A 15,519-nucleotide genomic window follows, 5' to 3' on the forward strand; every position below is an offset into this window, starting at 1 on the left:
GATGATGTGACAACCCGAAATTTTCATTCGGTCAAACCCTAGAAGTCAACCACTTCATATCATAAATTAATATCATTATTTCTTATTTTAAGAAACATAAAGTTCGTTTGATTATTTTAATATTATTTTAAACGAACGGGTGAAAGAAAGTGTCGCCTCGGGTTGTAAATTTTAAAAACCGCAAACACCTCGTGTCTTAGAAACTCTCGGCCAAACTATTTCGTTTGAGTCGAGAAATCATACCAAAATCCAAAAACTCATCTTATCCATGAGTTTACTCCTTAAGTCTAGTCAATATGAGTTTACTCCCTATTTATCCAAAAGAGTAAACTCCCAAAAGAGTAAACTCAAGAAAACCTCTTAAGTAGCAAACTAGAAACAATTCAAAATCTTCAAACTTGTAAGTGTTCTATCCATTCCAAGTTGATTAAACACTTAATCTAGTGTTTGTGCATCTATTCATCCATTCACTTTTGTGTTTTTGATTAGATTTCCAAAAACACCAAGAACACACACTAAGTGTTCTTGGACTTTTAGCATACTTCAAGCTTCCTTATAGTAAGTACTTCCATCCTTGAGTCTTCTTAAGCTTGTAGTACATATTAACATCAAAGAAAGTCCCAAGAACACCAAGATCAAGGTGTTCACGGTTTTGGGAGGCTCCCAAAACCGTAAACACCATTTATGGTGCAAAGTGGTGCCTTAAGGTGCCTAGATGCTTCACCATGCCTTAGGGACTTGTCTAGCTTAATCCTTAATGAGTTTATCACACAAAAAGCACCAAATACTTCCATTTTTATGTGTTTACGGTTTGGGGATCTCCCAAAACCGTAAACACCCCAAAAAGTGCATAAAAGTCCCATAAAAGTTCAATGGTTATTCCTTATGTCTAAATCTAACCTAGACTATTGCCATGACTAAGCTAATGATCCATGCATGGATCATGAAAGCCCAAAATGTGATGGATTAGTGATTACTAGTGGGCTAGAAAGTGGTTTGGGCTCAATGGTTGGGTTGTGCATGGTAAACCACAAATTGAATTAAGGTTGCATGAAGACTAGGGCAACATTTTTAAGGCTTCATAAGTGCTAAAAATGTTACTATTTGCTTCATAAAGCCTCCTAGCCGTTTTTGACACTCTTTGGTGGATTAGGGTTATACTTTAATGCTTATGATGACTCCTTAATGCTTCTTATGGCTCCTTAATCAAGCATAGTCGTTTTTTTCATTCACAAGTCTCATGGACGTTTTTTTTGTGTTCTTTCAAGAGTTACCTTAATTTCTATTTACTAGTTTTAATGAATAATTGGTTGGTTGGCTTGTAACTACCAACTTTGTAATAAAGGCTTCATATAAAGCCAAATTATGCATGGAAAAAGTAATGCACGAATTTTAATCAAAGAACCATTATTTTCACTTTGAATTATTGTTATAATTCTCAAATTATCTTGTTGGGACGTGTTCTTGACTTGATACGAACTCCATCCAATAGGTCTTGGATTGTTTTCATCGGTATACAACTTAATAGGTCTTGAGTTGTTACTATACTAATCTATCTATTTCTTTCCATTCACATATCATTTGTGGTTGCTATTCTCTCTTAATTTACCTAAACACTACCCTACTCACTAAATCAAGCCCATACATGCATCATAAGTGGTATCAGAGCGCAGAATGGATTTTGATGATCCAGAGTTCCTACAAAATCTTCGAGAAGCATTAAGAAACATCCAAGAAGGTGGAAATCGAAGGCAACCTCACCGTGGTGAACATAGGGTTGTGGAAGAATTCAAGGTGTCTGAATTGCCTGAATTTGTTGGTGGAACTGATCCTGAACGCTACTTGGAGTGGGAAAGGAAGATTGAAAGAATGTTCGAGTATAAAGAAGTGGATGACGAAAAAAGCTGCAAGTATGCCATTCTCAAGCTAAGTGGTGGTGCTTCATTGTGGTTTGTAGGGCTTAAGGCCAAGAGAACCCGTGAAGGCAAAGAAAAAATTTGTTCTTGGCTTTCTCTAAAACGAAAGCTAAGAAAGAGATATGTTCCTTCTACTCATAGAATGGCCACTTACAAGAAGATTGCTGATTTGAGGCAAGGAAAAATGAGTGTTGGAGAATACATTGATGAATTTGAGAAGTTGTCCTTGATGGGGGATATTGAAGAAATTGAAGAACAAAAAATGACTCGTTTTCTAAAAGGGTTGAACTACAACATTGCTAATGTTGTGGAGTTATATCCTTATGCTGATTTTGGAACTCTTTGTGGTTTGTGTTTGAAGTTGGAGGGGCAAGCCAAAGCACGTTATGGTGGGAGTTCAAGTTCAAGTCTCGAAAGTCCCAAGTCCAAGTCGTGGTCCAAGCCCGAGTCTAGCAATAGACAAAATTCTGTTTCTACTCCTTCTGGTTCTAGTAGTGTTCCCGTTGCTCCTAAACTTACTAGTGGTACCAAAGAAACTAGTTTGCCGAAAATTAGATGTTTCAAGTGTCAAGGTTTTGGTCATTACCAAAATGCTTGTCCAAACAAAAGGGTGGTGACTTTAAGGGAGGCCATTGAATGTCGTGAAGAGTTGGAGGAAGAAGAGAGGTTGACGGGTATTTTTTATGATACACAACAAGAAAAGGAAGAAGAGGAGGAGGTAGAGTATGAAGCACCGGTGTATGATACAGATTTGGTGCTTAGAACCCTTAAAACTCAAGGGGTTCAAACCGTGGCTGATGTGGATCAACGAGACCAATTGTTTCACACCAAATGTTTGGTTAGAGACAAGTGGTGTAGTTTGATTATTGATGGTGGAAGTTGTACTAATGTTGCCTCTAATGTAATGGTGACCAAATTGGGTTTGTCTACTACAAACCACCCAAAACCATATGTTCTTCATTGGTTGGATGATGGAAGCAAAATAAAGGTGACAAAACAGGTTAGAGTTGGTCTAACTATGGGGTCTTATGAAGATGAAGTGTTGTGTGATGTTATTCCTATGGATGCATGTCATATTTTGTTGGGGCGTCCTTGGCAATTTGATAGGGACGTGTTACATAGAGGGAGAAGCAATGAATATGAGTTGAAACACAATAATAAAAAAATTGTGTTAAAACCCATGTCCCCAACGACCATAACGTCCATGATTTCTAAACAAGTAAAAAAACCTAATCTTTCTATGTTTGCTAGTGAAAGGGAAGTGGAGCAAGTTCTTGACAAAGGTGATGTTATTTACATGCTTGTGGCCAAAGAGCATGTAAAGGTGGAGAAGATGGTGCATGGAGAAAACACTATTGCTGATTTGCTTTTGGAGTTTCAAGATGTGTTTCCAAGCGAATTACCACCGTGTTTGCCTCCAATCCGCGGTATCGAACAACAAATTGACCTTATTCCGGGTGCTCCTTTGCCTAATAAAGCTGCCTATAGATGTAATCCGGAGGTGACAAAAGAGTTGCAAAAACAAATTTATGAACTCATGAAAATGGGTTATGTTCGTGAAAGCCTAAGTCCTTGTGCTGTTCCAGTTTTGTTGGTTCCAAAAAAAGATGGTTCTTGGAGGATGTGTGTTGATAGTAGGGCTGTTAATAACATCTCCATAAAATACCGATTTCCTATTCCTAGAGTTGATGATTTGTTGGACGAGTTGCATGGTTCTATTGTGTTCTCAAAAATTGATTTGAGAAGTGGTTACCATCAAATGCGTATGCGTGAAGGGGATGAATGGAAAACAGCCTTTAAAACTAAACATGGCTTGTATGAATGGACTGTGATGCATTTCGGTCTAACTAACGCACCTAGCACTTTCATGCGACTAATGAATGAAGTGCTAAAATCTTTTTTGGGCAGGTTTGTGGTTGTGTACCTTGATGATATCTTGGTATATAGCAAGAGCTTGGAGGATCATTTGGTGCACTTAAAACAGGTTTTCGAGATGCTTAGAGCTCAAAAACTCTATGGAAAGCAAGAAAAATGTTCGTTTTTAGTGGAAGAAGTGGCATTTTTGGGTTTTGTGGTTTCAAAATATGGCGTGTCCGTAGACCCATCCAAAACTGAAGCAATCAAGTCATGGCCTATTCCTACTAACATTTCTGAAGTTAGATCATTTCATGGTCTTGCTTCTTTCTATAGAAGATTTGTTCGTGATTTTAGCACCATTGCAAGTCCCATGACAGGTTGTTTGAAGAAAGGAGTCTTTGCATGGGGAGAAGAAGCTCAAAAGGCATTTGAGAAACTCAAGGCATTATTGTGTGATGCTCCTATTTTAGCTCTTCCAGATTTTTCTCAACCATTTGAAGTGGAGTGTGATGCAAGTGAAGTTGGTATTGGGGCTGTTTTGATCCAATCCAAATGTCCTATTGCTTATTTTTCTGAAAAGTTGGGTGGTGCTCGTTTGAATTATTGCACTTATGATAAGGAGTTTTATGCTATTGTTCGTGCTTTAGATCATTGGAGTCATTATTTGGGTGCAAATCATTTTATTTTGCATTCTGATCATGAATCCTTGAAGTACATCAATGGGCAACAAAAGTTGAGCACAAGACATGCAAAGTGGGTGGAGTTCTTGCAATCCTTTCATTTTTCATGCAAATACAAGGATGGCAAAAGCAATGTGGTGGCTGATGCACTCTCGAGGCGTTACTTATTATTGGTGACTTTGGATGTTCGTTTCTTGGGATTTGAAACTCTAAAGGACCATTATCAATCTGATATGGAGTTTGGAGATATGTTTTTGAAATGTGTAGGTGGTCCTAATGGTGAATTTGTGATTCAAGATGGCTTTCTATTCAAAGGCAATCGCCTTTGTGTCCCAAAACATGCAATACGGGAGTTGTTGATTCGTGAAGCTCATGGCGGTGGTTTGGCTGGTCATTTTGGCATTACCAAAACTTTGCAGGTGCTTAAAGAACATTTCTTTTGGCCGAAGATGTTGGGGGATGTAACCAACATAGTGGGCAAGTGTGTTACATGTCATATGGCGAAAACAACTTTCAAGCATGGTGTTTACACTCCTTTGCCGGTTCCTATTCATCCTTGGGAAGATGTGTCCATGGATTTCATTATGGCTTTGCCTAGAACTCAAAGGGGGAAGGATTCCATTATGGTGGTGGTGGATAGGTTTTCAAAAATGGCTCACTTTGTGCCATGTCATAAAACCAATGATGCATCTAATGTGGCTGATTTGTATTTTAAAGAGGTGGTTCGTTTGCATGGTATTCCTAAAACAATTGTTTTTGATAGGGATTCCAAATTTCTAAGTTACTTTTGGAACACTTTATGGAGGAAAGTGGGTACTAAGTTACTTTTTAGTGCATCCCATCATCCACAAACGGATGGGAAAACGGAGGTTACTAATAGAATTTTGGGTGCTTTGTTGAGAGGGTTGGTTAGCAAAACCCAAAAAGATTGGGACATCAAACTTGCACATGCTGAATTCGCCTATAATCGTTCTCCTACTTATGCTACAGGTCTCTCTCCTTTTGAGGTGGTGTATGGTGTGAATCCTTACATGCCTTTGGATTTGATTCCATTACCAAAGGATGAATTGGTTCACAAGGATGCTAATGACAAGTTGAAGGCCATGATGAAACTACACCAACAAGTTCAAGAGAAGATTGAAGCTGTGAATGAGTTGTGCAAACAGAAGTCAAACAAGCATAGGAAACCACGTGTCTTTCAAGATAGTGACTTGGTGTGGGTGCATATGAGGAAAGAACGTTTTCCTAACAAAAGGAAAAACAAGTTAATGCCAAGAGCTGAAGGTCCTTATAAAGTGGTGTCGCATGTCAATGATAATGCTTACAAGGTAGATTTAGGAGGAGACCATGGAGTGCATTCTACCTTTAATGTGGGAGATCTTTCACCTTATCTTGATGATGATGGACTTGATGAATTGAGGTCAATTCCTTTCAAAGGGGGAGGGGATGATCCATGCATGGATCATGAAAGCCCAAAATGTGATGGATTAGTGATTACTAGTGGGCTAGAAGGTGGTTTGGGCTCAATGGTTGGGTTGTGCATGGTAACCCACAAATTGAATTAAGGTTGCATGAAGACTAGGGCAACATTTTTAAGGCTTCATAAGTGGTAAAAACGTTACTATTTGCTTCATAAAGCCTCCTAGCCGTTTTTGACACTCTTTGGTGGATTAGGGTTATACTTTAATGCTTATGATGACTCCTTAATGCTTCTTATGGCTCCTTAATCAAGCATAGCCGTTTTTTTCATTCACAAGTCTCATGGACGTTTTTTTGTGTTCTTTCAAGAGTTACCTTAATTTCTATTTACTAGTTTTAATGTAATTGGTTGGTTGGCTTGTAACCACCAAATTTGTAATAAAGGCTTCATATAAAGCCAAATTATGCATGGAAAAAGTAATGCACGAATTTTAATCAAAGAACCATTATTTTCACTTTGAATTATTGTTATAATTCTCAAATTATCTTGTTGGGGCGTGTTCTTGACTTGATACGAACTCAATCCAATAGTCTTGGATTGTTTTCATCGGTATACAACTTAATAGGTCTTGAGTTGTTACTATACTAATCTATCTATTTCTTTCCATTCACATATCATTTGTGGTTGCTATTCTCTCTTAATTTACCTAAACACTACCCTACTCACTAAATCAAGCCCATACACGCATCAGCTAAGGACTTGAAAACCCACCAAATACTAAACATATGAGTTTAAGGTAGTAAACTCATGAGTTTAAGGTAGTAAACCCAAAGAGAAATGACCATGAGGCCGTAAACTCCTCAAAGGAGTGTAATGATGCCCTAATCTCTTCCAAAGACCAAACCACCAAGTAGAAATGCTTCAAAGGACTTGTAAAACCTCAAATCATCATATGGTCAAAAGATTTAGAGCTTACGACCGTAAACCCTTGAGTTTACTACCATAAACTCCTAGGGTAAAGGTCATCATATCCGTAAACTCCAAAGGAGTTTACCCTTGAACCCCAAACACAATAGCAAAGTCCTTTAGCACTTAGATGCAATCCTTATGGCTTGTAACACTTACATAAGGTGTTTTACATGCCTTAGGATGTCTTAAAATTTTCAATTAGTGGTTTAAAGTCTAATTGGATACATATATGTGTGATTATATGTTAACTAGGATCATTGAGTGTGAACAAGTCTTCACTTGTCACCTACCAATCCTACATCATTCAGTTCATCCAAACCACCATCTACAGGTGAGTTCATACCCCTAATCAATGTTTTAAATGATTTTAAATGCTTTAATGGGGGTGGGGGGGAATACAAGTAGAAAACAACATATTATTAAATCATTTATATGTATTTTATAACTGTGTTTTCATTCAACAGATTTCACATACTACAAAATGTGATGCATGAAATGGTTTTCTATCTTTAAAATACTTTGTTATCAAATGTATTACTTTTGAAATGCTTATCAAAATGACATCAAGTCACTTTTTATATTTGTTCAAAATCCTTAGATGTCTTACAAAACCATTTTACATTCTTGAACTAAACTATGCATATACACTTATATTCTTATATATGTATTGATGTTATAGTTGTCATCTTTCATTTAGTTTCCCACACCCGTGAGTAGTGAAAGTGTATAAACCTACTTGAATAATCAATTACCTTTCAGTAAATTATCATAGGGATAATTTGAAGATATCAAACATTATTCCCATTACAAGGAATCACACAAGAGTCAGTTCATTCATGAGTCTACACAAGTACATTACCTGATACATCATTTATATATGATTACATGATACATGAGTACGTTTACATATGCTTACATGATACATGAATAACATACATAAGTACTGTTACATAGATACATTATCTTGTATTCACTTACCTGGATACTTGTACCTAGAGTTATGAGGAAGATTTATTCGTACCTTCTGTGTAAATTTTCCTGCCTATCCCTATTCGACGGGATGTCTAGACGGGACTAACCATTCCGGAACCCAGCTGTTAGCACCACTGGGTGATGAACATCCACGGATGTCTAAGGTTATCACTTATAATAGATAGATTGATATAGGAACTAACCATTCCTCCATCCTACTGTTGCAACAAAGGATGAGATGAAAATCTTCGGATGATCATTAGGTTACCACTTATATTAGGAGTCGGCTACGGGACTAACCCTTCCTCCAACCTGCTGCTGCTACAGAGGACAATTGGACAGTCTTTGGATGTTCATTAGGTTATTCCTATCGCTTACTGTGATGGCGTGTTAGTCCTGGTATCCAGGGATAACACTTACATGGTTATATTTTTCCTATTTACTTTATTTTGTGATATATTCACATAAACGATGAGTTGGATCAATTATTGTTCGTAGTAGTCAAAAAGAAGGAAAAACTATCATTTTACTTACAAAACATTCGGGTCTTGGTAGAAGACTACATTGTCATAACAAAATATTCTGTAACAGCCCGTTATTTCAAGTCAGTAAAAATCGAGTCCTGTAACCTCTTTGAGAAAGGAATTAGAATATCATCGAAAAATGAAGTATTCAAAAACTCTATTTGGAGTACACTATGTGGTAGTTATCGTCTTAAGGTTTCCAAACATATAAATAACACAAAAATCCGAGTTATAACGAAGAAATTATGATCATTCTAAGTTTTCCGACAAAAACCGGCAATACGAAGTTGCGTAAAAACGCAAAGTTTCAATAAAACACTTTCTAACCTTAGGTGTCTAAATGGAAGTCATAGATATCGTTAAACTACAAACATGCATAAAAAGAACGCCCAAATCGGACATCGTATGAATAAGTTATGAATTTTTAAAGAAATTTCTTAATCACGTCATTTTAATAAATAAATAATAAAAATAATTCCGGAATTTGCCAACGGAATCTAAATGAAAGTTGTAGATCGTAGTCTCACCTTCGCGGGGATATAAAGAACGTCAAAAACGGAGTTCGTATGAAGGAGATATGAATTTTCGAAGTTTGATAAATAATTTATATATAATTTTTATTAAAAATTCGGTATTATCCGAAGAGGAGTCAGCGTCCTCATCCAAGGTACGCGCTGCGTACCCCTGTACACCCTGCGTACCTGAGGAGCTTGGTCTCAAACCGTCCACGTCGCCCTATGTGAGGCTACTGACCCGCCCGTCCGACCCGCCGTCCCATCCGACCCGACAGACTGAGTCGTCCCATCCGAGGCCGAGGCAGTCGAGGCTTCGGTCACGCATGACGTACGCGTACGCGCTGCGTACGAGCGTACGCCCCGCTTATGAGGCTTCTCAGGCCCCCTATAAATAGCATGCAAGGGTTCCCGGGAAAATGGCTCATTCTCTCTCCTTTGTCTTGCGTTTTACCTCGTTTTCTGTGCTCGCACTACCCCGAAGCCCTGGTCATTTTGTGCAAGTCCCGAAGGTCGATTTTACTCCCGAGGAATCCCGAGAATCCCGAGGAAAATCCATTTCCCGAGACGAAACTCTGCCCGGTTTTCCATCTTGCTATCTTCAAACTTTCAAGTGAGTTTATACCCCTTTCAAACACACTTTAAATACATTTTAAATGCTTTTATACTCTTTTAGGGGGGGAATACAAGTAAACATACGGTTATTATCGTGTATTTTATAAAGTTTCACTTCACTTGTTTTATCGAATAAATCATTTGGAATTCATTACTACTATGGAAAACTCTAGTCATACTTTGCATGCATTAGACTTATACAAAGTATATAACGATTTAAAAGTACCTTTCATTGTTAAGTCGTTTTATACATTCTAAAAACTTATGATTTTGCTTTGTCAAACACTGTGAAAAAGGATAAACTTTGCATACAAATCTATCATTTTAATACAGTCTTAGTTGAGAATCCATGAGACGTGTATATCTTCAAACGTTACTTTTCTTTATTAGAAAGTAATGCTGCAAGTCCTGTCTATAACCAGAGTCTCCCGTTCGGAGAATGTGTCAAATGTGTATAGATCTATACGGGAAGTCATGATCTCGCGCCCTGACTGTTAGCTACAGTCCGTCTTTTGGGGTGACAGTTGTCATAACACTGTGACGCCTGAAGAACGTCGTTACAGGCATATTATGTTTAGTATGGTTATAAAACTCATCGGATATACAATTATTATGGTATTATGCTTTTATGAACGAGTAGCTATTAAAACTATTCTTCATCTAACAAATGCGATCTTCGTATAGCTTTATTATATAAAACTATGACACAACTTTAAGAACGTCGGTTTCTTGCGATTTTTGGTCTTAGAGACTGCCAATTATGTTAGGAAAATAAGGGTTTTTCCTATATATAACCAAACAACTAATAGGAAAATAAGGGATTTTCCTGGTGAAATTATTTACAACTTATAGCACGAACATTCATATGCATTTCATACTTTTATAAGAAAATAAGGGTTTTTCTTGGAAAACACAACAACTCGTATCTCAACCATTAGGGAAAATATGAGATTTTCTGGATCTAATACATTCACTTTATAACACAACAAATCACAACTCTTTACATTTGAAATGCTGCGTTTTCTGGAAAACATACACCCATTTTGGAATGACATCAAATTTTTCTAAACTACTTATGAACTCACCAACTTAATTGTTGACACTTTTTCTTTGAATTAACTTGTATTCTTAGGAAACCGCTAAGCAGGTTTGGGAATCAACTTTTGGGATTAACGCGCTGGCGTTAATTACTTTTTTTGAATGATGTTTATGTATTTATCTTTTGAACATGTAATGAATTCAATTATGTAAACATCTTGGAAACTTTAATATATATGGTGGTGTGTACTTTCCTTTCTATGAACTGTTATAATACTGAATATGACGTCCTCCGCCCCCGAACGTTTCCGCCGTTCTGGTTTGGGGGTGTGACAGATTGGTATCAGAGCTTTGTTTATAGGGAATTAAGTATATCAAAACCATTCCTTTTTGATATACAACTATAAACTCAACTGGGCAAAAACACTCTGGGAAAATTCATACTTTTGAAATTAAATCTAATTAGTTTTAAGGTAAGCATGCACTCATTTTATACTAATAACAGTTTCATAGTAAATAACTTTAGAAGTATTATAAATAAGTTGTGCAGTACAGGTACGCCTTGGGACATGTAATCGGAACTGGGAAGAATATAGCCTGATCAACTATATTTGTCCAAGAGCTGACTAACGTATGCCAAGGAGTGTCTGCAATTGACAACAAATTTAAAACTTACCAAAAGCATATCGTTAAAGAATACTAAGGGAGTATTCGAGTGCCATCAACCATTAAACTTAAGGGTAAGTTTCATGTTGTAACAACCCGAAATTTCCGTATCATTTTATTGTAACTCTTTCGTAGTACAATTCACGCAACCAATCGTCATTCCAAATTCGATTTCCGATCTTCTGTATAATTAAGTCATTATTTAGTATACATTTAAAATGACTTAATGGGTGTCTTAATACATTTAGAAATCATTTTAACACCCAACTTTGGTGATTGGAATATTTCTAGAAATTACCGTATCGGGTTACGGTAACTCAATCGGGTACGACCAAAAGCCTCGTCTAACACCGGTATCGGGTAGAATTCCACCGTGTCCAAAACTTTTTTTTTTTTTTTGAAAGAGCCAAAGCTCAGCAAACTTTATTAAAAAGAATAAAAGAATACAATCACCAAAAATTCAAACAAAGTACAAAAATAACCAACCTATCCATAACCAACTACCAAACCACTTCCTAATAATAAGAACCAACCACTCACAACCCCAATAATCCCTAAAATCCTTAAAATTAGCCCAAGGACTTATTGAATGAGGGAAAAAAGGTAACTTCACCCCCTTGCATCTCCAAAAACTCCAAAAAAACATGAACAAAATAGCAAGGGGTAAGGCCCTTAAAAAAACCCTCAATCCAAAGACTAAACTTTAAGGAAAAACCAACTAAGACCAAAAACCTCAACCAACAATTCACAAATAAAACCCAAACATATTTAAAACTACTATACAATTTAACAATGCGATCCGAATTAATCTCCAAGAGCTGAACAATCCCACTTCTTCTATCCCTTTTCCAATTCTTCATCCTCCTCTTGATTTTCTGCATAAAACTCTCTTCCTTCTTTTCACTATGATCCATCTTCATCCAATGCAATAAATTCCTGCAAATAATACAAAACCCAACGAGCCAAAAACTAACACCAACACTCCAGAAATTCAAAATAAGTTTCAGACTTGACATGGCATCAATCACATGTCTAGGATTCTCAATTTGAATAATCACATAAAAGATCATATCCAAATTGAAAATCCCATTGGTACAAGTCAAATGATTAGAGAGATAACTCCCCAACCATTGACAATTTCCGTCAATTCCTTTGTAAAACCAATTATTCCAAAATTGCCCCCAGCTAAAACCGCTACTAAGAACATACTCAATATAATTTCTCCGCTGCCAACCCCAATTAAAAATCACTTCGACCATCAACTTCACAATTCTGAACCTGAACATCATCTCTTATTTTTGTCCTTTCCATAAATGCCCCAATCCTTATAGATTCTTTCATTAATCAATTTTTATTATTCCTTAATCCTAACAGCTTTAATCTTATTTCATTCTCAATACAGGTTATCACTCCTTCAGCTGTTAATCTCCTCTTATTAAAAATCCTAGCATTCCTTTCCTTCCAAATATGAGCCACACAACTCGCAAGAATACATTTATTAATTAAATTCTCACCAGAATCCTTGTAAAACAGCTTGCAGCACTTCAGAATCAGATCATTCCATCCACCCATCACCAAATTAATTCTCATCTTATCACAAAAGTGTCTCCAAATACTTTGTGAGAAATCACAATTAAAGAAAAGATGATTATGAGAATCAGGAATAAGATTACAAAAAGGACAGAGGAGAATTCCTGATTTTTCCCAAACTCTAACACGATCTTGAGTTTTCAATCTATTCAAGATAGCCATCCATAAAATGAAAGAATTTCTAGGAATGCCCTTACCATACCAAACGATTTCCTTCCATGGCACCTTATTCCCAAAATTATTGATATCTCTCCACACTTGACTACACGAAAATTGCTTGCAATTACCCTCCTTATCTCTCCATCCAGCAACATCTCTTATATTTGGATCTATACAAAACATAGGAGCATCCTTTAGACCTGAAAATTTATCAACCCAATTTACAGGCCAACAATAAGTATCATAATCAAGCACATCACTAACCAAAGATAAGTCATTAAATCCATTGCTAAACCATTCTCTTCTTGGAATGATAGTGCTTAAAATACCTAAAGGATGCCACCAATCATGCCATAAAGAGGTATTTCTCCCATTTCCCACACAAGCAACAATATGAGGTCTAACTATTTTCCTAATCTCCAAAAATCTCTTCCAGGTCCAGCTCATGCTTTTCTTTTGCAATATATCCCAAAAATTCCTCTTTCCAATGTAATAAGTTTTCACCCATTGCACCCATAAAGAATTATTATTATTAACAACATTCCACACATGTTTTGCAAGTAAAACATCATTCCATTTCTTTAAATTCTTAATCCCCAATCCTCCATAATCTAAAGGTTTACAAACATCATCCCATTTGATTTTAGCTTTCCCATTAACTTTTTCACCATTAGCCCATAAGAAGCTTCTACACATCTTTTCTATCTCTTTTATAGTAGCAATGGGAATTTTAAAAATTGAAGCCCAATACACATGAATAGAAGTCAACACATATTTAATGAGCTGCAACCTTCCAGCAAACGATAAAGTTTTGCATTTCCAGTTGAAAATTCTCATTCTAATCTTTTCTAACAACTTCTTGCAATCTCTTTCAAAAAGTTTAGTAACACACATAGGAACACCCAAGTACTTAAAAGGAAATTTCCCAACATCAAAAGGAAGAATTCCCAAAATAATTCTTCTCATATTCGGTTTAACACAACTGAAATAGATCTGGCTCTTTTCCATGCTCACCTTCAGCCCAGAAACATTTTTGAAATCATCAAGAGCTTCCCTTATAATTCTAGCCGAATTCCCATTACCATAAGAAAATACCAGAAGATCATCAGCAAAGCATAAGTGAGAAATGCTAAGAAACTCACACTTATTATGGTATTTAAAATTATGGCTGTCTTCTATTTTCTTACCAAGAATCATATTGAACACTTCCATCACTATAGTAAATAAGTAAGGTGACAGTGGATCACCCTGCCTAAGACCCCTCTTTCCTTCAAAATACCCATGGTCTTCACCATTAAAATTGATCATAAACCACGGGGAAGACACACAAGCCATAATCCACTGAATCATAATCGGATGAAATCCAAACCCTTTAAGACTTCTATTAAGAAACTCCCAATCCACTGTATCATAAGCTTTTTGAATATCAATTTTTAAGGTGCACTTTGGAACTCCCCTCTTGTTATTATATCCCACCATCAATTCCTGTGCAAGAAGAATATTATCCAAGATCGATCTTCCAGGAATGAAAGCAGATTGATTCTTACTAACAATTTTCCCCAAACAGCTTCTAATTCTATTCACTATAACCTTACTAATACACTTATACAAAGTGTTACAGCAGGCTATAGGTCTAAAATCAGCAACCTTCCTCGGCATATCCACTTTAGGAATTAAAATAACTCTCGTAGCATTTATCCCTTTTAGCAGCTTCCCTGTCCAAAAAAATTCTCTCACTGCTTTGCAAACCTCCGATCCAACAATTTTCCAGACACTTTTGAAAAATTTTGAAGAATATCCATCAGGCCCAGGGGCACGATTGTCATCAATTTCAAACATAGCTGCTTTAATTTCTTCATCAGTCACCACTCTTATCATATTAGTAGCATCTGTCCTGTCTAACCTATTTTGGAAAAGATCTTCATTTAACTCCGACTTAACAGAACCATCCTTACACCCCAAAATTTTTTTGAAATATGAAACAAATTTATCCTTCAAAGCAATTCCACTAACCCATCTTCCATCTTCATCCAAAACCCTCATAATTCTATTTTTATTGCCCCTGCTCTTCACAATACTATGAAAAAACTTAGTATTATTATCGCCTTCCTGAATCCATTTAATTTTAGATCTTTGGAATAAAAGCTTCTCTTCATCATTACAAGCCTCATTAAATTTGAACAATAGATCAGCATGCTCATTCCTAACCTTATAATCATAAGGATTACAATCAATTTCCACTTGTTTACTTTCCAGCTTTTTCCTTAGCTCATGAATTCGCTTCCCATATCCTCTGTAGCTGTTACAAAGATCCCTACAATGCTTTTTAAGAATCTTCAATTTCTGACAAACCTTAAACATATAAAACCCTTCAATGTTTTCATCCCAAACTTCCTTGACCATAGGTAAAAATTCTTCCTTCTCAGTAATAAAATTAGCAAATCTGAAAGAAGGTCGCCATCTCATTTTACTCAATGGTATATTAAGAACAGCAGGATAGTGATCTGAAATTCTATAGGGTTTGAACATAGCATGAGCCAAAGGATAATCCGAAACAAACTTCAAATTAGTCATCACTCTATCCAGTTTCTTCAGGAGGCC

At 36.4% G+C, this 15,519-nt stretch overlaps 1 protein-coding gene across 1 annotated transcript; it reads left to right on the forward strand.

Annotated features, from left to right (window-relative positions):
- The first annotated feature begins 1,674 nt into the window (after positions 1-1,674).
- LOC145029796 (uncharacterized) lies at positions 1,675-8,426 on the forward strand. Its single transcript, XM_078978254.1, has 6 exons — positions 1,675-3,027; positions 3,292-3,541; positions 3,971-4,617; positions 4,750-5,510; positions 5,664-5,805; positions 8,406-8,426. Exons 1-6 carry the CDS (start codon positions 1,675-1,677, stop codon positions 8,424-8,426), a joined length of 3,174 nt encoding a protein of 1,057 aa, XP_078834380.1.
- The last annotated feature ends 7,093 nt before the right edge of the window (positions 8,427-15,519 follow it).

Source organism: Lactuca saligna, chromosome 2 (genome assembly GCF_052625555.1).
Source record: "Lactuca saligna cultivar CGN05327 chromosome 2, ASM5262555v1, whole genome shotgun sequence".
In the NCBI taxonomy this organism is placed as follows: Eukaryota; Viridiplantae; Streptophyta; class Magnoliopsida; order Asterales; family Asteraceae; genus Lactuca; species Lactuca saligna.

What these genes read in the sequence shown, in the direction of transcription:
- LOC145029796 (XM_078978254.1), top strand. Translation starts at nt 1,675, where the DNA reads ATGGATTTTGATGATCCAGAGTTCCTACAAAATCTTCGAGAAGCATTA. An exon ending in AGATGGTTCTTGGAGGATGT is followed by an intron (nt 3,542 to 3,970) that starts GTGTTGATAGTA and finishes TAGTGGAAGAAG; the next exon opens with TGGCATTTTTGGGTTTTGTG. An exon ending in ATTTAGGAGGAGACCATGGA is followed by an intron (nt 5,806 to 8,405) that starts GTGCATTCTACC and finishes ATTCTGTAACAG; the next exon opens with CCCGTTATTTCAAGTCAGTA.